This window comes from Ictalurus furcatus, chromosome 22 (assembly GCF_023375685.1).
Source record: "Ictalurus furcatus strain D&B chromosome 22, Billie_1.0, whole genome shotgun sequence".
Classification (NCBI taxonomy): Eukaryota; Metazoa; Chordata; class Actinopteri; order Siluriformes; family Ictaluridae; genus Ictalurus; species Ictalurus furcatus.
The window spans coordinates 15,649,141-15,676,521 of record NC_071276.1 but is presented as its reverse complement, the minus strand read 5'-3'; the positions used below and the strand labels follow the sequence as shown (position 1 = coordinate 15,676,521).

Here is a 27,381-nt window from a genome sequence, read left to right as displayed (position 1 = left end):
GTACTCTTGGACTCTTTCACTCTTGCCGTGTAGCCGAACTTGTTTCAGCTGGAACGTGATGCCGTTGGAGTCACCCGAGCTGGAGTATGCAGACAAATTTCCAGGCAAATCTGATCACATTAATTTGACACAGGACTGTGAATGATTGTTACAGGATTTAACAAAGGAACGTGCGTGTGTATTTTTGGTTAATGAATCCGGCTGAAACTATCAGGCAGATATTCTTACACCATGTGATAAGAAGGAACATACACTTCTTACACTGTGCGATAAGAAAGAACATACACTTCTTACACTGTGCGATAAGAAAGAACATACAACCCCTGGCAAAAATTATGGAATCACCACACTTAGAGGATGTTCGCCTGGCTTTTATATATATATATAACAACACAAAAATTATTTTGTGTTGTATCTGTGCTTTGTTTATTTGCTAATAAACAAAGCACAGATACAACACAAAATAATTTTTGTTTAATAGCTGAACATTCTGGCTTAATAAAACATACCTCAAACAAATTAAATTGTTTTAATTAATGGCTTTTTTTTAATCACTCAATGTTAAGGACAAAATTATGGAATCACCAAAAACAACAACAAAAAATTCACAATTAGTATTGTGTTGCTCTTCCTCTGGTGTTTTATGACGAACTGAATTCTTTTGAGGCGTGGACTTCACTAATAAAAAAACAATATTCTCCATCAAGCTGGTTCCAACTTTCTCAAATAGTGGTTGACAGATCAGCTTTGCAAGATGGAGCCTGGTCATGGAGCAATTTTTTAAATTTCCACCATAAATGTTTAATCCAGACTGTTTGCTGGCCAGGCCATTGAGTTGATCTGCCTTTCCACAAGCAAAGCTTTAACACTTCATCACCACCAAAGCTATTTTCTGTTGATGGAGTGTTCAAAATTTCATTGTACACCTGTGCATTGACTGTTGAGGTCTGCTCTGGTCCTTTACCCAACATGTAAACCCATATCATAAATGAGTGGGGAAATGTGATTGTTTTCTTCAGGCAGTCAACTTTATATGTTTTATTAGAACGGCACCAGACAAAAGTTCCAGCATTAACTCCTTGGCCAATGCAGATTCGTGATTCATCGCTGAATATCACTTTCATCCAATCATCCACACTCCATGATTTCTTCTCATGATGCCCATTGTAACCTTGCTTTTGTTTCTTTACGTGCTAGAGTTCTTTTTGTTTGGCTTTTCTATACGTAAATCCCATTTCATTCACCTGACTTTTTACAGTTCTGTCACAAACATGGACTCCTGTTTCCACCCATTGGTTTTTCCATTTGTTTCATTGTGCATTTTCTATTTTCAAGGCATATTCCTTTGAGGTTTCTATCCTGACACTTTGACGTCTTCATTGGTCAAAACGTATGCCGTGCCATTTTTTTTTTCTTTTTCTTTTATAGCTGCATGTCGTGACTGTGCGATACCATGCACTGATCAGCCCCAAATAATCTGGACCAAAATCAGTTCCAGTTTTACCATCAATCAAGCAAATACTGCAACATATATCAAAACGCCTACACTTGTACTGAGATTAACAAACTGAATTTGTTAGAAGGTTTATTAGCATATTGAAGGATTTTGTAATAAATTGCAATAAAGTCAATTATATCACACCAGTGTTGCAAAAATGATATATTCCTAGTTTTTATCTTGATAACAGACCGCACCAGTGTTGCCAATTTTGAGACATATTGAGCAGTAAACTGAGCTGCAGCCGTACGTTTTCCTTTCATAACCTTCCCATTTTGTTTATACTTGCAGCAAACTGCAAATTTTAGACACAGCTGACAGGGAACAACTGACAGCTTTTTGCCACACTCCATGCTGGATTTCCTTCTTGGAAGAGTTTTATAATCCTTTCCATTGTTTCAACTGACAACTCTCTTGTTGAGGCCATCTTTCCTTTCAAAGTCCAAGGTTAAAGTCTGTAAGCACGCTCTTTTAACTGCAGACTAACTTGCATTTTTAGACTTGAGCTGGTGTTTGTTTTAGAAATGCAAATTACAAGGCGATTCCATAATTTTTTCCTCAACATTGAGTGAGTCCATAATTTTTTCCCCCCTCTACTTGTTCTGGAAAAAAAAAAGATGCCATTAATTAAAATAATTTCATTTAATTTGTTTTATGTATATGTTTCATGAAGCCAGAATCAGTTCAGTTATTAAACTAAAATATCTGTGAATTGTTTATTTGCTACGAAGTAAAAAAGCCAGGTGACCATCCTGGTGATTCAATCATTTTTGCCAGGGGTTGTACAGTTCTTACACTATCTGATAAGAAGGAAATTATGTTTGCTTGGGTGTGCACAGGTCTTGTACTTGCTACACACACACACACACACACACACACACACACAAAATACATGTAGATCATGTCTCAAGTAACAATACAACAATCTGGTACTGAGTATTATTAGTACTGACTAGAGGGAATTTCCTGATTCATTTCTGCACCATATTTAAGCCATGAACATGTAGTGTTGACTGACATGACAGATCATGCATATAATATAGGACACAGCTTGTCTTAAAGCAGACCATCGCACATGTGACATTCTGCATCACTTGGCAACAAAAACTCCAGAAAGGCAGTATTGTTACTAAGAACATGCTAGTATCTACTCCCTACTGGTGTCAGTGAATACTTAGATATCATACCAAAAATAGAAAAATGGGCTCAGGTCATCCCTACTCATACAGAAGAAAATGACAAACTAGGATGGAAGATTTTATTATATCTATAAAGCATTTTTCAAAAGAATACGAAAAGTTTACACAAGTTGATTGCCTCAGCTTGGATTGATCCTCAAACCATAACGTAATACACAGTATGCAAAATAAAGGACAGAATTTAGCTTAATGCGTACGAATGTATTGTCACACTTACAGTATCTCAGAAAAGTGAGTACACCCCTCACATTTTTGTAAATATTTGATTATATCTTTTCATGTGACAACACTGAAGAAATGACACTTTGCTACAATGTAAAGTAGTGAGTGTGCAGCTTGTATAACACACTAAATTTTCTGTCCCCTCAAAATAACTCAACACACAGCCATTAAAGTCTAAACCGCTGGCAACAAAAGTGAGTACACCCCTAAGTGAAAATGTCCTCACATTGTACACCCCTACAGTGAAAGTGTACTCACTTTTGTGAGATACTGTAAGAAAATAGAAAAAGCTATAGTGTCCTTCCAGTTCTGATAAACTGAAAATATTAAAAGGAGCTAAAAGTATTAATTTTTTTTAATTCTTAAAGAACATATATACAGGAACAAAAACAACAAACAAATTTTAAACATAGTGCAACAAAAGTAATTTAGAAGAAGAAGCTATGAATAATTTTTGGACATAGACACAAAGACAAAAGTATACACACCCTCTCTCCACAACACACGCACACACGCACACACGCACACACGCACACACGCACACACGCACAAACTGCATTTCAACATTAATTAATCTGAGCCATCTCTCTTCCACAATGATTAGAGAAGCCGACACACTTCCTACTCTTCCTCCTTTTCTTTTTCAGTGTTCTGCTTCTTGGGCACCTGGAGACATTTTATTCATTATAGTGAATCAACAACGTACAGATACATAAAGGAACAAATATGGTAAATTTTTCATTGAAAACTTCACCTTGAATTAACATCAAGGTAAATCGGCACTTGTAATTAATGCACGACTGTGTACAAGATTTATAATTTTTTATATATAAGGAATTTCCTAGTTCGATTTTTGTTCTTGTTGTTTAAATCTATCAAAATGGTGAGTGAGAAAAGTCGTTTAAGAACACTGAAAAGATTTCGCTTTCTATTAAAAAACAATTTCTTTTATTCTGGCATGGTTTAAAACAGTACCTTTGACACTGCGGTGTTCTTTTGGCAGCGTCGACCCTCTGCTCTGTCTGAAGATTGAGGCCTGTCATGGGGAATACTAGAGGTCTATGATGATGTTTATGGTGAGGGGAAAATATTTCAGTAGATGCAAACATCGCAAAATTGTGAAAAGTTGGAGTATAGAAGGTACAGCACAGCGAACTGGATTTGGGTTACAGTATCCCTTAATCGGACTATTCAGCAACGGATGTTCCATTAAACCAGACAATCTCTTTTGAAGACCATACATCTTTAGATGGAACAGATAGCTTGTTGGGTTCTTTGCACATTTATACCTTCACCTTTCTATGAATATGCAGAATAAATCAATACAAAAAAAATAAATAAATAAATATCAACACTACCGGCTCCTTCTTCTCTCCCCCAGGTGTAACACTGACTACGTTTACATGGACAGCAGTAATCTAATTATTGACCTTACTCTGAATAAGACAATATTGTGATTAAGGTGTTGACGTGAGTGGCTTTTAGAATACGCCTTTCATGTTCCTGTTTTACATGTTATACAATATAGATCAATTAACAGCGCACGTCATCATGTCACCGCGCCACGCCGTCCGACGTCCCTCCAGAATTTCACGTATTGACATACAGTTGGTCTTCGTTATGGTACCGTATACCAGGGGTTCCCAAACCTTTCCAGGGCAAGGCCCTCCAAATGGCATTAACATTTAACCGAGGCCCCCTTTTGCAAGAGGTCTTTAAAACACATTAAAAATACAGACTTCTGAATATATCCCCCTTATAACATGTTATAGTAATGCATATTATATATATAAAAATCATGTATTTATTTATTTTTCACACCAAATTGTTGCGGCCCCCACTTTGAAAACCACTACTGTACACAGTTTTGGGTGTTTTTATTTTTAATTTTATGAACGCTTCAAGTGCAGTTAATTATTTGTCGTGATATACGTGCAAATAGATGACTGCTTGAAGCCATGGGCTGTGTCTGAAACCGCGTACTTACCTATAACAACTACATAGTAGCTGAGATACATGTCTTGCTCCTACTACATAGTAGGCAAGTACGCGGATTGGGACACAGCCGTGATCTCTTGTATGCGATAAAACGCTTGAGCACTGCCGTGTGTGATCGTGTCCTGTCGCAAAATGCGGTGAAAACTCCCACACAATGTTAATAATGTGATTAAGGTGTTTACATGTCTGTAAAGCACGTTGATAATGCGACTAAAACAGGAATACTCCACATGTCTTAATTCAATTTGTGTTTACTTTGAGTATGACTTTAATTGGATTAAAGTAATAAAAATTGCTGTTTACATGCTAGTTTCTTAATCAGAGTATTGTCTTAATCAGATTAATATTGGATTATTGTTCTCCATGTAAACGTACTGACTGTCTTCATTTGCATAAAGTATCAACTCTCATATTTTAAGTTGCAATAACACTGACTCAAACAAGATGCAGTAACACTGCTGTGACAATTTTCCCCACGCAAATAAATTCTCCTGAAAGGATTTAAATCACAAAACCTGAAACTTTATAAATCGGAGGCTGACTTGAAGGCCCTACATTTGTCCTCGTTCTCAATGATCAACCAACTTGTGGATCAACTTCACAGACAGTAACTAAGCCCAACCCCAGCTGTGTACTTACCCAGAAGACCCTGCAGTGCTGGAACTGTAGCCTCCGCTGAGAGGATCGAAGTGAGACGAGTGGGTCTCCGTGCCTTTTCCCCACAGACTCCTGGTCTGTCCTTGCAGCTCTGAATTGGTGTTCTTCCCGGCGATGGAAATACTTCTGAAGGCAGACGGCTTCCTCAGGTCTATAGGAGACATGTGGCTTGGCCAGCCATGAAGAGGAGTTGGCACGAGGAACCCCTCAGCAGGATCTGCTGCATGAAACAAAAATAAAATAAGTGCAAACTAATCAGTTTGAATCAGAGGTAGATTTTTGCACACAGACCATGAATTAATTACTTATGTAATTCTCTACATAACTTCTCTTATGTATGCAATTCTTGCAAGATCCCATTATATATAGTTCCTTGTAAAGTTTAATTAATGAATTATTTGATTCATGAGTGGTTTTGTCTAGATCCAGGTCAACAGTTGAGTGAAGCTTTTCAGATGAAGCTGCTCACTTATATACAAAAGAATATTTAGAGCTTGTAATGTGACAGTAACTTTCAAACAAACACGAGTGTTAAGCTTGGATCATACATACTGTATACTTGAAGTACTTGAATCATAACTAGTCTGTAAACAGCTATTAGGCTTGACTAAACATGCTAAACACTCTGGGCAAATGGCCTCAGGTCCCAAAAATAAAAGTATGTGCAAGTGTCATGCCACCAATGTTTTGGATGAGAAAGCATGAGCAGTGGCTCACCCTGGTGTCTTACTCTCCTTTGTCTTTCCGGTGAACTCCTCCCACAACTCTCATTGGCTGAGAGGATGGGTTTCCAAGGCGATGGCAACGCTCCATCTGTTTGATAAGCCGTGGCAGGACGGAGGTCACACTTATCCTAAATGTCAACGTACAGATATAAGGAACACAGAACGAAACTGAAAAGCCACAGAGTTATCCATACACACACTCTATATTCCAAAACACAAATATCATATATAGTTTAATTTATATATAGATTATGCCAAGTGCACGCGGTGCGACTACCTGATGGTGAAATACAACATTTTCCTCCAGGGTAACTCCACAGAACTCACAGGGAATGAGAATATCACCCCCTAGTGGGCTTGATGGAGGGCTGTAGGAAAGAGGGGAGACCGAGTGGGGGAGGTTGGGAGGACTCGGGGTGCGGGGAGTGATGTCATCGTAGGTGAAAGGCTCTTCATGGTGCACAGATGGAGGCTGCTTGCTGAATGAGGCGAAAGCAGTTGCAGGGCTGCAACCCGTCTGGGGAACAATAACAAACAAGCAACTGAAGTCACTAAATGCATTATATAAAATGCTTCAACTCAAAATGCTTCAGTGTTGTCAGACTGGCAATTACTGTTTAATAGATATAGTTTAATAGAAAAAGAAACTTTTCAGTATAGCCCTAAATGTGAACAATAGTATTTTTAATCACTTATGTATGCTTATGCCCATTGCCTGATTTTGTGTTGAAAGTTCTTATATATATATATATATATATATATATATATATATATATATATATATATATATATATATATATATATATATATATATATAAAAATAAAGAACTTTCAACACAAAACACACACACACACACACACACACACACACACACACACACATATATATATATATATATCTCTCCATGGTAATGGATGACAAACGGGTTTTACATATGCGCAACCTCATATTTATACTCCAGGGAAACAGGACATGGTTACAAGCAACAACAGAGTATATAAATATTCCTAAGACGTGACAATCATTTTGGCACATATATTTTTTGGGAAGGGGAAAGAACTATTATTGAAAAAGTAGCTCTAATGAGAACGATTTTGTTTATTAGAATGAAGATAAATAGTTTCTCCTATTGCTTGAGTGCAAAATGGGTTTCAATAAATATTACACAGAACAACAGAAAGTTGTTCTGTGTAATATTTATTGAAACCCATTTTCTTTTAAAAAAAAACAAAAAAAGTACCAATAACTCTGGAGGGCAGTGTATTATGGGCAGTGTATGAGTAATAAAAAATTCTATACATAGGTTTTAGTTGTCAAACAGATTCAAATAAAAATATTAAACTATTTAGCATTTTCCATGCACCCAAGAGTTTGAATTCCAATGTCCTACAGCATGAGTCATTAACATGAATCAATAAAATGAACTAATCGATTTCTAACCATTATAGAACTTTTTGTACATCTTTTGTTGTATCTAATATTTTAGACCATTGCTGTGTAATTTATAGATGGAAATGTTATTGTTTGTTATGTTAATCACCATTTTTTCTATTTATCTTCCTCTGACTTTCTAACCTTAATGAAATTGCAAACTCATCTCTGAAACTACTGTTTATCATTTACAAGGATTTATGATAGATTTATTTTCCCTGAAAAAAAGAAAGAAAGAAAGGGTTTGTCTTTTACTATGATGGACACCTGTGTACACAGATACCATATTTTTTTTTGTTTTTTTTAAAATACTAATTTAACTGGTAATTAAATCCTGAAGCTACAGTCTATTGCTAAATGCTCGACTCTGACCTGGTGTAAAATGAGGTCCTCTTCAGGAAAGAGCTCTTCGCAGAACTCACAGGGGAGCATGATCTCGGAGGATGTGTTAGTGCTAGCTGGAGTGTTGTTATTATTGCCAGAAGAGATCTGGGAGCTGAAGGTGCTTGGGGCAGGTGCTCTGCCTAAACGTCGATCCCAGACGTCGGTCCACAAACCCTGCTGAACGCCTGGCTCCTCTGTATCTCCATCACTCTGCAGACTCAGGGCCAGCAGATAGTCCAGGCCGGAGGAGTCGGAACCTGGCAGCTGGCTCAGAGGCCACAGCAGGCTGTTGTTGTTGTTCTCCAGCTCGGCTTCCTGATCTAGCACTGAAGAAACAATCGCATTCAAATAACTGTGCAAATTGTGATCAAAAATATGAGATCATGACACATAAGGACATTTCTACACTAAACAATACATGGGTTTGTTAGAAAAAGTAGTTTACATATACTTTTATTTCATGTCTACAATCCCCCCCCCCCCCCCCCCCATAAAATTCTAATTGTCATAAAAAGAACATTTACAATTCCGGCAACATCTCAGAAAATTGTATTGTAAATTTTACCACAGCGCTCTTCCAATTCTATAATCTGATTTATTTATTTATTTTCTAATAACAGGAGACAGTATTTCCAGCTGCAACATAAAATCATACAGTGCTGTGAAAAAGTATTTGATTTCTTTTGTTTTTGTATACCTCATACTAAACAGTTTTAGATCTTCAAACAATATACAACATAAAACAAAGGCAACCTGAGTAAACATACAAAACAGTTTTTATTTAATTTATTGAAGCAATAAAAGTTATCCAACATCTTTCACCAATGTGAAAAACTAATTGCCTCCTTTAGCAGCAATAACTGCAACCAAACGTTTCTGATAACTGGAGATCAGTCTTTCACTTACTTCTAGGACTAGGATTTACTCCTATGCTTTGGATCATTGTTCAACTTACGGACTGAAGACCGGCCATTCTCCTTTAGGATTTTCTGGTAGAGAGCAGAATTCATGTTTCCTTCAATTATTGCAATTTGCCCAGTTCCTGAAGCAGCAGAGCATCCCTACACCATCACACTACCACCACCACGCTTGACCATAGGTATGATGTTCTATTTGTGGAGTTCTGTGTTTGGTTTACGCCAAATGTAACGGGACGCCGGTCTTCCAAACAGTTCCACTTTTGACTCCTCAAGCCACAGAACATTCTCCCAAAAGGTTTGAGGATCATCAAGGTGTGTTTTGGCAAAATTCAGACGAGTCTTAATGTTCTTCTGGGTTAGCAGTGGTTTTCACCTCGCCACTCTTCCACGGATGCCATTTTTGCCCAGTGTCTTTCTGATAGTGCAGTCATGAACAGTAACCTTTATTGATGCAAGAGAGGCCTGTAGGTCCTTTCATGTTGTCCTTGGCTCTTTTGTGACTTCCTGGATGAGTAGTTGCTGTGCTCTTAAGATGAATTTTGGAAGATCGGCCATTTCTGGGAAGGTTCACTACTGTGCCGAGTTTTTCCGTTTGGAGATAATGGCTCTCACTGTGGTTCTTTGGCGTCTCAGAGCCTTTGATGTAGCTTTGTAACCCTTCCCAGACTGATGTATTTCAATCACCTTCTTCCTCATAATTTCTGGAATTTCTTTCAGCTTTGACATAGTGTGTTACTGGGTAAGACCTTTTAACCAACTTCATCCTGTTGAAAGTTCTATTTAAGTGTTGATTTGATTGAACAGGGTTTGCAGTAGTCAGGCCTGGTTGCGTCTAGTCCAGCTGAACCCCATTATGAATGCAGTTTCATAGATTTGGGGAATTAGTAATTATGGGGCAAAAACATTTTCAGACAGACCCAATTGGTATTGGATAACGCTTTTGCTTCAACAAATAACATCGATTAAAAACTGTATTTTGCGTTTACTCAGGTTGCCTTTGTTTTATTTTAGATTTTGTTTTAATTTCAAAAACAATTTAGTACAAGATGTACACAAAAAAAAAACAGGTAAAAGAAAAATACTTTTTCACAGCACTGTCGGTTAAAATGAATGCTGTTCCAGTAGATTACAGTTTCTAGTAACGGCTCATACAGAGGGGTTTGTACAACACATGCTCCACATATTCTAAGGCTTATAATAAACCAATTTTTTTTGTTGTTTTATTGTAGCTATTTAACAAATAAAAACATATAACTGCTGATATGGTGAAGCTTTCTGTAAGCAATGCATTTACTTAACATTTATGGAAGGAGTCTCAAGTATCATATTATATAAACGTGAGATTTGCCTTGCAGGTGGAAGTATCATCAGAGCTGCTGTTATAGAAAATATCATAATAGAAATTTTTGCCTATGTTGTCAACCACCCAGATGATAGTCATGGTTGCGTTGGCAATTTTATGATGGCTACAGTATGAAAAACACTACGGCAGATTTGGTGTAGTAAATGAATAGCATCTAACCATTCTTGTACTTACAGCGAGCAAATTCATTGTTTCTCTGCGCTGCGTTTCTCCTGGCCCCGGTTCCCACTGCTCCTCGGGTGCTGTTGTGCAGTCTGCTCTCTAATGGCCGTGGTGGGCCTCTGCGCTCTGTTAACCCACCACTACTGTTATTATTATTGCTCCTTTCTTGCCCCCTCAACAGGTTGTGGATGGACTGTGTCTCAAACCATGCTCCAGGATCCTGGGACGCCATCCTCCTCTCCTGGGGAGGTGTGAGGCTCCCGCACAGGGCCGGATGGATGGCTTTCTCCCTCAGCATGATGTTTAACTTGCACACGGGGCAGGGTTCGGTACGTGTCCCACAGTACTCCTCATGCTGTATGGCTTGGCTGAAGACCAGCTCCAGCTCGCAGTACTGACATGGGACCAGACGCTGGCTGCAGTCAGAACTCTGTGAACACAACTCAGTGCGAATAAGTGCAGTAAAGAAGAAGCACGTCTACATAGACATCATTGATTTTCAAGATTACTACCACTAGAGATTCAAAAATGACTAGTATGCACAGATAAGTCAACTCTGCCATACCTGATGGCTCTCCATGAGCCTCTTTTCAATCTTCAGTCCACATTTGCATTGTTCCTGGGGAATAAACAAACAAACAAAAACAAGGTGTAAACTAATTACTACATTCTTTAAATTCAGTATAATATAACTTCAAAATGAAGTTACTTCAGAATGATATAATTAAAGTACATGATTATTGCAGGTCTAGATAATCTTTTAAACATGACTAACTGCACTTTTAAATCACTGTCTGCAGCCAGATTTGTGCAGATGTGCAAACTATTGTGGAGTGCTGTAATATATTTCTTTTGGAGCATTATTCTGGTCAGAAAGGAGTAGAAAAATTGGAACAAGGTTTGATCTCTGCGTCCCTAGACGTCACCTACTATCCGCCCTAAATAGTATCCGAGATTAAAGTCAGTGCGTCCCAAATTGTCGTACGCTGCAACGGGTTTCCCAGATGTACCCGGATGGTTACTATTTCCAGTAGATTTTCAAAGTGTGGCTCCGTGGACACTCTTTCAGCCAACATTGCCCACAATTCCTTGCGTGACAGAGGAGGAGTCTGCCGTGACGGTTTGCTTTGACGAACTCAAGAACCCGTTTTAGAGAGGTGTAAATGAAATGTGGAAAAATACATCAAGGGAATGGAAAATTCAATAATATAGTATAAATTATAATCAGGAGTAATGAATGGAGAAAAGCCGAAATGCACCGAGGAATTTGTTTACATTGACGGCGTTGGTCTTCTCTTCCAGGCACCAACGTTAATAATAATAATAATAATAATAATAATAATAATAATAATAATACCACCTTAGATTTATATAGCACTTTTCTAAACACTCAAAAAAAGCTGTATACATAATGGGGGGGTGGGCGGGATCTCCTCAATCACCACTAGTGTGTAGCATCCACCTGGATGATGCGATGGCAGCAATAGTGTGCCAGAACACCCACCACACACCAGCTATTAGTGGAGAGGAGAGACTGATGTACCCAATTCAGAGATGGGGATTATTAGGGGGCCGTGATAGAGAAGGGCCAATGGGGGAATTTTGTCAGGACACCGAGGTTATACCCCTACTCTTTACGAGAAATGTCCCGGGATTTTTAATGACCACAGAGACTCAGGACCTCGGTTTAACGTCTCATCCCAAAGATGGTTCTCTTCCATTAAATGATGTGTTAGATTGTCCCAAGTACTTGCATACTCTTTCTTCACAAAAAAATAAAAATAAATAAATAAATAAATAATATATATATATATATATATATATACATACACACACACATACATACATACATACATACACACACTTTTAGTATACAGTATAAAAGTAGGAAAATTGAGATGCAAGGATAGCCTGTTCTCTAAAATAAATAAATAAAGAAATAATAATAATAATAATAATAATAATAATCTTTTAATAATCTAAAAAACAAATGACAACACATGAAGCCATGCTACTGTACATTAATCATTTTACTGTAATCAGAAAACATCTGGTGCAGGTCCCCTTACCCAAAGCAAGCTTCAATACATGCTTCGAATTACTTAAAAGGTTAAACATTAAAATCTTGTTTCTTTAATGCCTACAACACATCTGCTCAATTATGATTAATCCGATATTACCGCATATAATGCGATTTTAAATCTCCTGGTTTGGTAGTCAGAGCGGTGTATTAATGTTACCTGTGAATGCTCCTGCTCTTTATGATGCAGCAGCTCAGCTCGGGGAACAGGTTCCTGGCACACATCACACAGGGCAATATTGCGTCGACAGTGGATCTCGTGTGTGGTGAAGTTGGCTTCGGGAATGTCATGTTTGCTGCAGAAGCACACAGAGGATGAAAGCGGTCATGAAAGCAGGAAGGGTGGACTGTAGAGTAGCTACACAAGACTGTATAGGAGGAACAGTGGTGAGGAAAAGCTTTACCAGTTAGAGCAAAGCTGAGTGTTTTCGTCGGCCATAACCAACCGCCCTTTCGATAAAAGAGACAAGCTGTTAATAATCACAGTCGAACCATGATGCCACAGACTTTTTCGACGTGTGGTCCACCTTAAAATGATGAAAATAAATACACAACATGAAGAACACATACTCAGTGTTGAGATTAAACCTATGTGCACGTTTACTTTTCTATACAGCGCACGCTTTTCCTGCAAAACGCTGGTTTCAAAAGTAATGGCACTCCCATAATTTTTTTTTTTTTTACAGAGGAAAAGAAAGTAGTTTGTCCACCTGAGTGGAAATGCTGAATTGTTGTATGTAGATTTAATGCCTGTCGCACTTTCTCTTGAAGGGGTGCCAATAATTTTGGATCCTAAGAGTCTGAGAGAAAAGAAACAACAATTACTACAAAATTCATACAGTAAAAACAAGAGAAATACAAACACTATGCTGATGCTGATAATATCCTACACAGTGTGTAACTGAAGGCAGGAACTAGCTGTACCCGCTCTCCTGTTGCTTTTAGCCTGTTTCCACCCATAATAAACTCTTATCGGCTCACCTTGCTTTTATTGAAGCTTAGTGGAGAAACGTTTTCCTTAACCTTTCGAAAGAAACGAAACAGAAACACGAGTGTCGATTAATTAACGTTGTTTTCAGTCGATCCCTTTCTTTCGTTTCCTGTGGAGAAGTAGCAGCTAGCTCGCTAACCAGGCTTTATAACTCGCTTATCGGTGGCTTCCCAAATGACGTCCCCACAGAAACAAAGTGCACTAGATAGGCTGTACAATCCACTATTTTATACCCTATGAAGGGCACTGTTACAGGGAGTTTGACGCTACATAGAACACAGCCTGAGGTATCTAGCTAAGAGACAGACGCAAACAAATACCGATTCTGATGTCATTAAAAAAATAAAAATAAAATGTAATTTAAATTTTTTTACGTAACTGTTATAATTGTACAAGATAAATATTAAGAAAAATAAATACGTGTTAACAAAATAAACAGTAATAATAGTATTAATAATAATAGTTAAAGTAGTAGTAGTAACAATAACCATAACAACAACAATAACAATAATAATAATAATAATAATAATAATAATAATAATAATAAACAACTAACAGAATATTGAACTTTTTAAAGATGTGGAGTTGTAGTTCTTTTCCTCCCCGAACAGCAACCATTCATGACTGGACGCAGCAAAACGGCTAACTTGGCTAAGTGACATTAATTATCTTGCTAGTTTAATCATCCGTATCTGTTTGCGGCAGTGCAAAAAATAAATAAAACGGTAAAAAAAATATTTTTAAAAGCTTGACTATCTTTTAGTTGATATCGCTATGCTGAACAACTAAACGAAAGTAGTAAGCCTACAGGTTCGGTGACGGAATTAGGAATTTTAGTCCTGATATCAGGACTGACTTCCGTTCAGGTGGAACAACATATTTCAAAATAATTTTAAAGAAGATACAGCGAGGATGAAACGATTCAGAAACATGATATATGAAACACGTAAAACTGGTATTTCGTAATGTAATTAATATTTATAGTAAAGAAAAAAACCCATTCAGAATCAGTGTTAAGAATACACATTTATTTATTACAGGCTTTTATTATATACATATATATATATTTATATATATATAAAAAGCAAACGCGTCCGTGTTTGCAGCGCACCCTAGCGAGTAATACCTATCACAACCCGAGAGAGTTCAACTGAAAGAAATCGATTCGGAATCTGACTCCATATTCGACAGAATGTTCTCAAATATCGATTAAAAAAACCAAAACGCACAGAAAACGAAGAGAGCAATGATAATTATTAAATACATAATACACTGTCATGTTAATAATGATGACAAGGAACCTTAGCACATCTATTAACTGCAAAGAACCAGTTTTATGCTGTAGTGCACTATTTTGTCAATTTTTCCCCATATTAGTACTGTCTCAGAATACAGTACTGATCTCTGGGTATCGATAAATATCCATTCAATCCCCTAATAGCCGCGTGGAATCGACTCTAAAGATGCACATTGCATTCAAAACAACAATTTCCAAAGCTTTTGCATTCGACTCTCCATTCTCAGTGCGTGGAATAGGTGAATCGACTCTTTTTTTTTTTTCCTCCGGAACTGACTCCTAGCTGAAGTGAGAGTGAGAGACAGAGCACATCGCGTACTTTTTAATTTACGAAGCTGGACGTCAAAAAAATTAATATATACTTTAAAAAATATACAGCTGTATTTAATGAATTAGAGAAAAAGTGATGTAGCGATGGTAGTTTTGGGATGCTCAGGCTTCGTCAATAATTTGTTGGAACGTATGATGGTAGGTTTTTTTGTTGTTGTTCTTGATTAAAAAAAAGATATAATAAACATGTAAATTCTTTAAGGAATTAGTCAGGAATGTAGAACATTACTTAGAAAATGTGTGCAAGTAATATTTTGGTGTTTTCGTGAAGATAACGGAAGTTATTTAGCATATTTTGTTAATGTGGGAATGTTCTCTTGTAACCTTGGTTACAAAAGCCTCGCGCATGAGCAAATAGGTTCATAATAATAATAATGACTAAGCGTTAGGGTCTGGTAAATAACAGGATGTTTGATATAGCCTAGCCGATGTGTTTTTTATTTTTTATTTTTTTTTCAACCCAATGCACTAAGCTCGGTTTCATTTCCCGGCTCGGCGTTAGGCAGGTCACATGCTCGCTCGGGAATAATAATGGCTGCACAGGAACCGTCCCCTCCGTCTTCACTGGAAGGCAACAAGCCGGGCTTCCCGAGGAAAATCCTGGCCAACAAGCTGGAAGAAAAGCATCTGTGTAACATCTGTCAGAAAATCCTGCGGAGGCCGTTTCAGGCGCAGTGCGGACACCGATTCTGTTCATACTGCTTTAACAAAACAGTGAGGTAAGCGCTCAGTCCTCTGGAGCAACATGCTAACGGTGACACTCTCACACCTACCTACAGTCCGCTAATATCCCAATATTATCACCTGACACACCTCATAAAACCTTCATACACACTGCTGGGTCGTTTATCTGACGTTTTTCCTCAACGAGCTGTGAGTAAAACGCGTGTTTTTGAGGCAAGACGAACAAAAGAAAGGGCTTGGGGTTAGCTGAGTTAGCTCCGCTGCTGTTCCTGTTCGTTCCAGTCATTGTGCGCTGTTGTTGCCAGGCACATTAGATTTGTACTGATACCCAGACTGAGCGTCAAAAATTCCGGCAGAAATGTGAAATAACATCAAATTTTACAACATTTTGTGTCTCCTGTAACACATTTTCCTCATCTTTTTCTTTCCAGTTCTGGTCCCCAGAAATGCAGTGCCTGTATAAAAGAAGATATCTTTGAGGAGCCAACGTCGATTCTGAAACAGGGCTGTGTGAGTTATTCCACACCAAGCCTCATACTACAGAGAGGAAAACATTCTCCTTTCATTAACTCACTTTAACATTTACAATTATTATTATTATTATTATTATTATTATTATTATTATAGTACACATTGATAGTCAACAGCATTTTTCTGAATTGAATGATTTATTTTCAATATGAGTACGTTTAGTTTCAAGTAGAATAGTGTTGATGGGCGTGCATAGATTTATTTAAAACGACAGAATATTTAAAAATAAATACAATTCCTAAACTATCAGGATATGGAGGTTATTAAAGTCAACATAAATGCATACGGTTAGGTATTTGCCCTCCGTTAATATTTGCACCCTTGGTAAATTTGAGCAAGGAAGGCTTGGGAAAATTTGTCTTTATTGTTTAATCTTTTGTTTTAAAGATTTTCACAAAAATACTTTGCTGTCATGGATATCAAACGATTGCAAACACAATACAGGTTTATGGAAAGATGAAAACAAAATAGAGTTTTTTGGCAATAAACACCAGAGGTGGTTTCAGTGCACACAGAGAGATAGTTATATGGAAAAGTACCTCATGCCCACGGTTAAAAACGGTGGTGGATCTTTAATGTTTTGGGGCTGTTTTTCTGCCAGAGGACCTGGACAATTTTGTTGGGGATACATGGAATCATGGACTCTATTAAATATCAACAAAATATTAAATGAAAACCTGACTGCCTCTGCTTCTGCCAGAAAGCTTAAGTGGGCCGTGGTTGTATCTTCCAGCAGGACAATGATCCAAAACATACATCAAAATCAACACAAAAATGGTTTACTGACCACAAAATCAAGGTCCTGCCATGGCCATCCCAATCCCCTGACTTAAAACCCATAGAAAACCTGTGGGGTGAACTGAAGAGGAGAGTCCACCAGCGTGGACCTTGAAATTTGAAGGATCTGGAGAGATTCTGTATGGAGGAATGGTCTCAGATCCCTCGCCATGTATTCTCCAACCTCATCAGGCATTGTAGGAGAAGACTCAGAGCTGTTATCTTGGCAAAAGGACATAGCACAAAGTATTGACTAAAAGGTTGCCAATAATTGTTGCATATATATTTTTAAATAAACCTTTGTTTTGTTTGCAATTGTTTGATATCCATGAGAGCAGAGTATTTTTTGTGAATTTTTTTAAACAAACGATCAAAAGGTTAAACAATGAAGACAATTTTTCACAGCCTTCTTTGCTCACCAAGGGTGCCAATATTAGTGGAGGGCATGGTATGTATGCAATAAAATAAGGTAATGATTTAAATAATATTTTTTCTTATGAGATTATTATTATTATTACTATACTCAGGAACATTAGCCAGTGAGTTCTCAGCATGTGTGGGAAGATCTTCATGAAAAAGCCTTGCAGGCAGCTCCCTCATCACTCCCGCAAGAATGTAGAAACATGACTTCTTCAGGAATCTAAACTATGAGAGTTTTAGTTTCGTTTTGTTGTTTAAAGGAATGTTCCAGCTTCTTCCGTTTGGTTTTTTTTTCTCCTCTTATTTGGCTTGTTGGTAGTGTACGTGTGATTACCACACACAGGAAATTTGATACTCTGTACTGAAGAAAGAACAGAAAAGCTGTTTACTCAAAGCTCATTACTGTGGAAGTCTAACAGCAGCTGTTGAGGCAGTTTCTAAAAGTTTTCCAGTAAAGGGAAAGCAACCCTTTGTTTTCCAATTTCAATACAATGTCAATATTGGAGATCCTGGTTTTGTCCTAAATAAAGATATCTGTTTAAAGATACCATCACAGAACGCACAGCAAACCTCTGGAACTCATACAAAATACAGTTGAGGTCATGCGTTTACATACGACTTGCAGAATCTGCAAAATGTTAATCATTTAAAGAAAAAATAAATAAGAGGGATCACAAAAATGTAACTGTGTTGTTTATTGAGTCCTGCCCTGAATAAGCTGTTTGACATATCAGACGTTTACATCTAGTCCACAGGACACAATAATAACTGAATTTACACCAATGAACCCGTTCAAAAGTTTACACACGCTCGATTCTTAATACTGTAGTTGTAATACAATAGTTATAAAAACTATCCTTGTATTTGAAATGTTTCAACCACTCCCCTTAGACCTTTTTGATTTCAGATGAATGAGGTTTTCTGTTATTTGAATGATGGATAGAAATTAGATGGGGGGGTGGGGGATTCTGATGTATTCCTTTAATATTGACATCTTCATTAGATACTGTATTAACAGTGAAGCTAAACAGAACTACAGGATGAGCAGCAGGCTGAACGAGGTGGAAAGGCTGTATGAAGTTAAAGAGACTTTGTAATAGCATGATGTCTGTAATATCCTGCAGGCTTTTCCTGACAATGCTGCTAAACGAGAAGTCGAAGCCCTCGAAGCTGTTTGTATTAATGAAGGTTGCAGCTGGACAGGAACCATCAAAGAATATGAGGTGCGTGGAAATCATCCAGTCTGAGTATTGTTGAGATTTTCATCCATCTAGTGTATATAAATTTGAACAAGCCGAAATGACGACGGTGTTCGATATTTGAAGAAGCGGAATATAGATGTAGGAAAGTTTTAGTCATTTAAACGGTATCTATCGTAGAGAGGGTGAGGATGGCTGACCTGAGCGCACACAGCAGGATCAGCGAGTATGGTGAGCACAAGGTGCCATGAATTGTAGAGGTCGACCAATTGATCAGTTTTGCTGATTTTAATCGGCACCGAAGACCGATTAACAGTTTAAAAAAAAAAAAAAAAAAAAAAAAAAAAAAGTTTTCCCGGTTTGTCCATTGCGGAGCGGCTGAGAAGGGTCCACCGTTGGTATACAATACAAGAGCAGCCTCTAGAGGTTAAAATAAAAACTATCACTGTTGTGTTTTTTTTTTATTATTCATTTTGGATGAATATCTTTTATTTACTATGTTATTTACTATTGTTTAATATCTATTGATAGTTAATATATACATTTAAAAAAGTACAGTACATTTTCATGGTACAGTCAGTACTGTTTATTTTTGTAATAAGGTTCAGCCGTGTTTTATTTTGAGTGTTATGTTTTCATTCTGTATCAAATTTTAAAGCCTATCGGTTGATTAATCGGTTATTAGGAGTTACCGCCCAACATGGTTATCGGTATCGGTAAAATCCAATATCGGTCGACCTCTAGTGAATTGCATGCGCACAAAGATACTTGCGATCATCATGGCATCACACACAAACACCTCATCTCTGCGAGCACTGAGCCCTGAGACCCACACGTATACTTTGTCTCACTCACCCGAGTCTACACGAGTCATGTTCATTTTTGAGAGGCAGATAATCAAAGCAAGATTGAAAAGTCAATAAAAACATACCCTTGTTGTTTTGGTGAACTATATGTATTAAGGGTTATTATTATTATTATTATTATTATTATAACATAAAATTGTTATAAGCAGGCTAAAATTTGATTTTCTTAAAATTTGATTTTGAGTGAATTCAGCCGTGGTGATTGGTTTTCCCCCCAGACACACATTTACGGTATACTTTATCAATTTAAGCTAGAACATTTTCCAGAACTGTGCAGTATGGTGGTGAACAATCATCCCTTAACAAGACACTGTTCTGCTTCGCTCATTTGATCGTCAAGTTGTTCTGTCACAATATTTCCACAATGATGCAACAGTTCACATGCCATCCTATTGACAGTTTGGAAATTTGCTGAATGTTTGCACAACATTTGGGTGAAAGGTTCAGATGAATGTCTCATTCACATGTTATTGTACTCTTCTGTATTAACCCCTCTACCCTTTCCCCAGGCCACCCACGAGGGACAGTGTGATTTTATGATCATCCCGTGTCCGTCCTGCAAAGAGCTCTTGAGAGCCAACGAACTTGAACGTCACAATGAGCGGGAATGTCCCGAGAGGACTCTGAACTGCAAATACTGCAAAGAACCTTTTCATTTTAAAAATATTAAGGTGAACTGTCTTATTTGTTTTTACGGGATAAGTGTTAAATGTGAGCATGATGGTGGAGCAATGCCAGAAGGTTGACATGTGATGAGGGGAGAAAAAATTCTGTGCCTTGATCTTTAGGCCCATGATGAGATTTGTCCAAAATACCCAATGATTTGTGAAGGCTGTGCGAAGAAGAAAATTCCCAGAGAGAAGGTGAATGAATGTGGTGTTGTTATTGTTGTTATTATTATTATTATTATTACTATTATTATTATTATTATTATTATTATTAATAAGCATTACTTGCTGAACTGATATGATGTTCATGATGTTTCTGTTTTTTTATGTGTATGTAAGTATGTGGATCACATCAAGCTGTGTACCAAATTCCGGACCCCATGCAGATTTCACGTTGTCGGCTGCGACATGTCTGTGAGTACCCCTGTATATCGCTGTTCTAGCTTAAAATGCAGACAGTTGTACAGCCGTGCATGGTTTAAATCGAGATTGGCCGTGCTTTCTGGGTGGGAGGGATGGATGACATACTCTCTCTCCCCTCTGTCAGACACTGTGACATTAGCGACGCATGACCATCTGTGAGCTCATGTATGTGGAAGAGGGCAGATAGAGCTTTCCTCCAAGTGTGTTACACACGCTGTGATGCAGTATGAGCTGGCTTCACGTGTCATGGAGGAAGCATGTTAGCCTTCACCCAGCTCGGCTGTTAATTGTCATATGATCAGGGAGAGCAGGCATTATGGAATTAAAAAGCCACTAATTTCCAGATCTAAACATTCTGAAAACATCTGTTATTAAAATATGAAAATATTCCAAATAAATAAAGACCCAAGACACTTATTCTTTGTGTTATTGCAGAGATTATATTTCTTCTTTTCATGGTGTAGAAAATGAATAGCAGTTGACGTAATTTCCACTGAAACGGGAAGTCAGGGTGGGACATATCGAGTGGCTCCTCCCCCTTTTAGATAGCCAATAATGTTTAGCTTACCCCACAGCCCGGGCTAAGCCGTACTTGACAGTACCATGGATGGAAGCTGGCACAAATACCTCCTTCTTATAACCTTACAGTTATAAAACGCTCGCATTCGAACAGCCAAAGACACATTTATTACCCACACTTCCTGATATTTCTCTCGCTCAACAACGGCAACTTCGGCAAGGTGATATTTATGACGTTGGGGGCGGGACGCGGCAGATTCTAGAGAGCATTTGATTGGACAGAACATCTGATGAGAAGCTGAAGTGCAGAACGATGTCATCAAAATTGTCGGTCCGTATCGGTGGTAGAGAGAGACAAAATTTTGAACGCATATATCTTCTAAATGCGAATTTTGTGATTGGTTTGGAACACACACTCGCTTATAGATAACCTTAAGACTAACATATTCATATTAAAAGCCACAAAACTTCGATTTTGATTCCATTTGGAATCAAATTAACAGCCTGGAATATTTGAAACCCTGGAACCAGTCTTGTGTTGTAAGTGTGCATTTTTTTTATATGAATATCCTAACTGGAGTCACGCTCTCTCACTTCCAGGTGGAGAAGGAGAAGATCCACGAGCACGAGCGGGCGTGCTCATACGAGCACCTGAATCTGCTGCTGCACTTCATCATGGGCATCAAGGTGAGCGTGGAGAGCCTGCAGCCGCAGGGCCTGGAGCTGGCCAGCCACAAGCTGGAGGAGCTGCAGCAGTCTCTGTGTGAGCTGGAAGTCAAGCTGGGCCAGCTGAGCGCTGGGGCTCCCGTGCAGGGGCCCTGCGTGCCGTGTGCGCCCGCGCCTAATCCTCCACCTCCTGCACTGCCCGCGCCCACCCTGGCCACGTCCTTCACCCCGCTGCCCAGCGCTGTCGGCGCCGCCCTCGAGCTGCAACTGCACAGCGAGAAGACCAAGGTGGCCGAGCTGAGCCGTCGCTGCCAGGACCTCGAGCTGAAAGCCAGCACCTTCGAGAACATCGTGTGCGTGCTGAATCGCGAGATGGAGCGTTCGGCCACCACCATGGAGGCTTACAACCGCCAGCATCGACTCGACCAGGACAAGATCGAGATCCTCAACAACAAGGTGATGAAGGGCTTCGAAAAAAGAATTTAAAATTGAGGAAAGACCGTCAAAGACGAGTGATGTCTTTTTGTCTGAAGGCTGTTTATGGTATATGAGATTATTAGCACGCACGAATATTCTTATATTTTTCCACTCTTACTTCCTGAGCACGCCATGTGCTCGTCTTTTGAAACAAGTTGTGGATATTAACCACCTGACCACATGTATTTTAGCCTGGACTTGCCACTCAAGCTGTGATAACTTTCAAAGGCATCACACGTTTGCTGTCTTGCGAGATTATCTATAGTACTCGACCGTACACTACTTACATCTGCCTCTGTGATCCGTCTTTAGGTTCGTCAGCTGGAGAGGACGGTGGGGCTGAGGGATCTCTCCATCGTGGAGATGGAGAGCAAGATGAGAGAAATGTCAGCTGCCACCTACGATGGCGTGTTTGTGTGGAAGATCTCAGACTTCGCCAAGAAGAGGCAAGACGCTGTAGCAGGACGGGCCCCAGCCATGTTCTCACCTGGTACAGAGACAAGGAGTCCATTGTTTTTTTTTTTTTGTTTTTTTTTTTAAACTGCAAGTAAATCTAAACTGCTCAGAATACCTGCTGAAATACATTTGTCTGTTTTGCAGCATTTTATACAAGCAAGTATGGCTACAAGATGTGTTTGCGCATCTATCTGAACGGGGACGGAACAGGGCGCGGCACTCACTTGTCTCTGTTCTTCGTGGTGATGAGGGGACACAGTGATGCCTTGCTCAAGTGGCCTTTTAACCAGAAGGTATTTCTCATGTTCACATATTCATCTGACACATGGCTCAAATACAAAAGTGATGTTAACAGTATTTATTATGTAACTCTGATTCATGTTGGGTCACATCACTCCACTTGTCAGATTTTCCTGTAACAGCACTCACATAGTGGTTTGTTCCTCTTATAATATTCTTGCAGCTCTGTGTTTTTTATGTGCTCGTTTTCTTGTCCAGTAGACTATGTAGAGAATTATCAGCTGTGTGTGTGGCCAATTTAAATATTCAAGTAGGCCTAATTCTGGCCATAGACACCGAGTTGATTTAAGCCTGGTCGAGTAAACATGGTTGATTTAAGCCGGGTTGAGTAAACATGGTTGATTTAAGCCGGGTTGAAAAAGCCTGGTTGAGTAAGCCTATTTGAATAAGCTTGGTCGAGTAAACCTGTTTGATTTAAGCCTGGTTGATGAATTGAACTTCTTTCGAAAGAGATCTGAAGAAACACATAGTGGTTTTTGCTTTAAAGCATTGTCCATAAAATAAAGCTGTAACCATCAAAACTTGTCCAATTCTACGCTCGCAGGTCACACTAATGCTGCTGGACCAGAATAACAGAGAGCACATCATCGACGCGTTCAGGCCAGATATCTCGTCCTCGTCCTTCCAGAGACCCGTCAGCGACATGAACATCGCCAGCGGCTGCCCTCTCTTCTGCCCACTCTCCAAGCTCGACTCCAAGAACTCGTACATCCGTGACGACACCATCTTCATCAAGGCCATCGTTGACCTCACTGGCCTTTAAGGCTGTAAGGCAGCTCTTTGCACTCCTCCAGCCTGCTGCGTTCGGTTTTCAGTGCCGTTCTGAGGCCTGAGACCTCCTAGCAGATCTCTGATGGGGGGGGGCCTAAGCACCCCTGAATGACTCCCATTCCCAGGGCCATGTTACTTTACATCGCTCTACATTAATGTTGCCAACCCAAATTGTGCCTGGAGTTGTGTGCAGTTTTGCTGTAATATAGTCGGAAAGTTCTCTCCTTCTTCCCCACAGCGGGAATAGCTGTCAGCAGTGATTGTAACGTAACTATCGGTGCCCGTTGTGGCACTTCTGCCTTTTCTAGAGATTGAGAGAGGACTTTTACTCGCAGGATAGAAGTCATTTCACCTTCAGGAGCTTTGCTTGTGCTGTGGCCAGTGTTCGGGGATTGGCTTTTACGTTTCCGTGTTTGAACTAATTGCGTGTTTCTTTTGCATAGACAGACGTGGAGTTTCAATAACAACGAATGATGCTAACGAATTCTTTTGCTATACCCTATATAGTTCCTTAATCTTGCTTAATCGAATATCTAACCACTCTGAGTGTATACATCTTCTCGCATCTCCTCTATGTACGTAGTGGTGAACATCGCTCGAATTCCATGAAGTCCGAGAATTTGGGTTTTATTTCCCCCGACCCGGCTTGTGTTTGAGGTATGTGTTCTGTGCAGGTCTCTGTTTCCTTCCTTACCATTTTTTTGGTGTTCTTTGCTGTATTAGTTTGCATGTTGGATCTGTGGAAGATACATTCAAGTTAGCAAAAGTGCAGGTTTGCACCACAAACCTGAGAAGCGAAGGCAGTTTCATCGTAACTCCCTGTCAGCGGAAAAACAACACCACACCGATGTTAGTTAAACGCTCAAATTTTTTGCCTCTCATGCCTCAGTGTAGCCCATCATTTCACTACGAGCAGATAGGATCATCCCGAGAGCAAGGCAGCAAGGCATCTGGGATTTACACGCACACCCTAACCGGCAGCTTTTTAGCCTAATCTGAGTGGAGACGTAGACTAGGACAGAAACTCGTGCTTTCTTGTGGCGTGAAAGGGCTGGTGTTGAATCGTACTTTGGTGTTTTCTCGTTCTGAGTGTTCTCTTGATGTTGTGCTGCTTTGGGCAAAAGTGATTAATGGCCCTCCAACTATAACGTACTCTGTTAACTAGAATTAGCCAAAAGGGACTATTCTTTAGTCACTCCTGTTTTGTCGCTATACTCTAAAAGGTTCTCTATGGGGTTTTACACTTTGTGAACGTACTAGAAACATGTGGTTGTTTAAAGGAGCTACGTGTTGTGTAAGTGGTAATCATAAATCGCTTCAAAAGATTGCAAGCATTAAAGAAAACTCACAAATTTACATTCGTTACCATAGCTCCTGTTGTCCCAGGCGACTTTGTGAAATTTGTTTAAAAAAAATAATAATAAATGCTCTCAACATTGATGTTTGTCATTAAACGCCACGGCGCGCTAACAGGACCAAGAAGTCGGCTCGAACATTCGCACGTTTGTACTGCGGATGACCGGAGCTAACTCTGGAAGCTAACTCTGGAAGGACTACTAATTATTAATTAGTAATTACAACTGCTAATCCTACCTGTAGCACCTTTAAGCCATCTTAAAATTAGATAGGTTCCATAAAAGATAGCCCAACCTCGTTTTCTACACGCGATCACCTCAAGAAAAGCGGTAGTGGTTTTTTTTTTAAATTTTAGTTTATTTATTTATTTCTTTATTTTAGGAACCACAGAGAGCATCGCTACACCTATATACAGTGCATGACTCTTCCATCCTAAGGGCTTACAGCATACAGTACGTCTTCCATATGAGGTTTCCGCTCTGATCCTTTCCTAGATGGAGTCTGAGATGCTTTTTATTTACATTTTTTTTTTTTTTTTTTGGGGAAAAAAAAAAAAGAATTAAAAAAAGATGCCTTCATGCTACCGAAGCACCTAGACCCAGCCTATTTTCAAACCAGTTCCGACAGACATTGAAACCTCTCTGTGCATGAGATGTTTCAATAAAGAAAAGAAAAAAAAATCAAACACACATATTGTAAAGTATTGGTTTACTTTGTAGACCAACATTTTATTTGTATTGCTTTTACTTTATTATCTGTTGAAATGCGGTATATGACGGTTATAAATGTGAATGTGTTATATTGCTTATTTAAGTATAAATAGATATACTATTATACGGTGCACACAGTCGTCTGACTGTACGCTGTGCATATAAGGAATATTAATTATATATCTAATATAGATTCTATTAAGTAATAATATATGTACTATTTCCTGTTGGGATGGTTTAAAAATGTGTTCGGGCGCTATTTTTTTTTTTTTTTTTCCGTTTGGGCTTTAGCAAGTTCTCCACTTTGTGTCATCCTACGAGGAAACAAGTCTTTTTGAAAAGATCCGTTTTTTTTTCTTTTCTTCTCTCCCCTCCACTGCAGTATTAATTTGGCAGTCGAGGTTTTCTCAAGCTTGCTCGTTTCGCCCCAGTGACATTTCAGCGCTTTTTATTTTGTAGATGGGTGACGTGCCTCTGTAGTATAGCTCATATGATGCATCCTCTCTCTACATGCCAGTTTAAGCAACCACTGCATGCTGCAGATGTGCTGTATCGTGAGTCATATCTATAACGTTAAAGCTTTCAGTTACTTACACGAATAGCATATATTACACTATAAACACTTTGCCTTTTCAATTGACATCGCATTATTTGTCGTAATGCACACATTACAGTTTAGCTTGTGCACTTATACAAGTGACCTTCCTATTGTTTGAGTGAAAATTCTAGTGTGTTCATCCGGGTGGTGGGTTGGATGATTTTTCAGTCCGAAGGCTAGGCTTCGCTAGGCACACTACATTTTGCAGGAGTTCGCCTGCAGCCGTTTAAATGTAAATTATTTAGCATACGCTATACTGAAGTGACGGTATTTTCTTATGTTTTTACATTTGAATCAAAGCTCTAAAGGCGTTTATTAGATTACTGATCTACAACTTGTACTTGTAATTTGTGTACATTTTAATAAATTGTGTTGCTGGTTTATATCCTTGTAAGACGTGTGTCTTGCAGTGCCATAACCTTTCTAATGCAGTTTACTTTGGGAAAACTTGTGAAGACCTGCGACTAGCAGTGATGTGTAAAGGTACCGTGATTCTTTTCTCCCTTTATCATGGTTTAACCCTCTTAACATCTTCAATAAATGCTTTTCTGACCTCACCTTGATGAACGTGTGCTGCTTTATTTTTCCGCTCACCACATGATGGCACTAGTGTGACGTAGGAGATTGCATGGTACACATTCTCCAGTCCAGTGCTGATACTGCGTGCACACACACACTGCTCTAAAGGAAAGGCAATGGAAA

At 38.9% G+C, this 27,381-nt stretch overlaps 2 protein-coding genes across 8 annotated transcripts; one reads left to right on the top strand and one right to left on the bottom strand.

Moving 5' to 3' along the window:
- Window positions 1-2,742: 2,742 nt before the first annotated feature.
- On the bottom strand, window positions 2,743-14,514 carry trafd1 (TRAF-type zinc finger domain containing 1). 6 transcript variants are annotated; one of them, XM_053610644.1, is made up of 13 exons: window positions 14,188-14,504; window positions 13,622-13,663; window positions 13,351-13,440; window positions 13,045-13,167; window positions 12,801-12,936; window positions 11,126-11,179; window positions 10,573-10,990; window positions 8,104-8,441; window positions 6,577-6,816; window positions 6,292-6,427; window positions 5,557-5,794; window positions 3,895-3,970; window positions 2,743-3,585 (listed from the first exon to the last, which is right to left on the bottom strand). In XM_053610644.1, exons 4-13 carry the CDS (start codon window positions 13,077-13,079, stop codon window positions 3,541-3,543), a joined length of 1,716 nt encoding a protein of 571 aa, XP_053466619.1. In that variant the 5' UTR covers window positions 13,080-13,167; window positions 13,351-13,440; window positions 13,622-13,663; window positions 14,188-14,504; the 3' UTR covers window positions 2,743-3,540. The 6 variants fall into 6 exon arrangements, with proteins under 6 accessions (XP_053466619.1, XP_053466618.1, XP_053466615.1 ...); XM_053610643.1 differs by having other exon boundaries at window positions 13,045-13,090; XM_053610640.1 differs by lacking the exon at window positions 13,622-13,663 and having other exon boundaries at window positions 5,557-5,791; window positions 14,188-14,514.
- A 567-nt stretch (window positions 14,515-15,081) lies between these two features.
- On the top strand, window positions 15,082-27,236 carry traf2a (Tnf receptor-associated factor 2a). 2 transcript variants are annotated; one of them, XM_053610124.1, is made up of 11 exons: window positions 15,082-15,396; window positions 15,732-15,977; window positions 16,374-16,452; window positions 18,795-18,893; window positions 20,245-20,406; window positions 20,524-20,598; window positions 20,743-20,817; window positions 21,946-22,467; window positions 22,801-22,978; window positions 23,089-23,237; window positions 23,789-27,236. In XM_053610124.1, the coding sequence occupies exons 2-11, from the start codon at window positions 15,790-15,792 to the stop codon at window positions 24,005-24,007; spliced, it is 1,746 nt and encodes a 581-aa protein (XP_053466099.1). In that variant the 5' UTR covers window positions 15,082-15,396; window positions 15,732-15,789; the 3' UTR covers window positions 24,008-27,236. The 2 variants fall into 2 exon arrangements, with proteins under 2 accessions (XP_053466099.1, XP_053466098.1); XM_053610123.1 differs by having other exon boundaries at window positions 15,083-15,396; window positions 15,761-15,977.
- The last annotated feature ends 145 nt before the right edge of the window (window positions 27,237-27,381 follow it).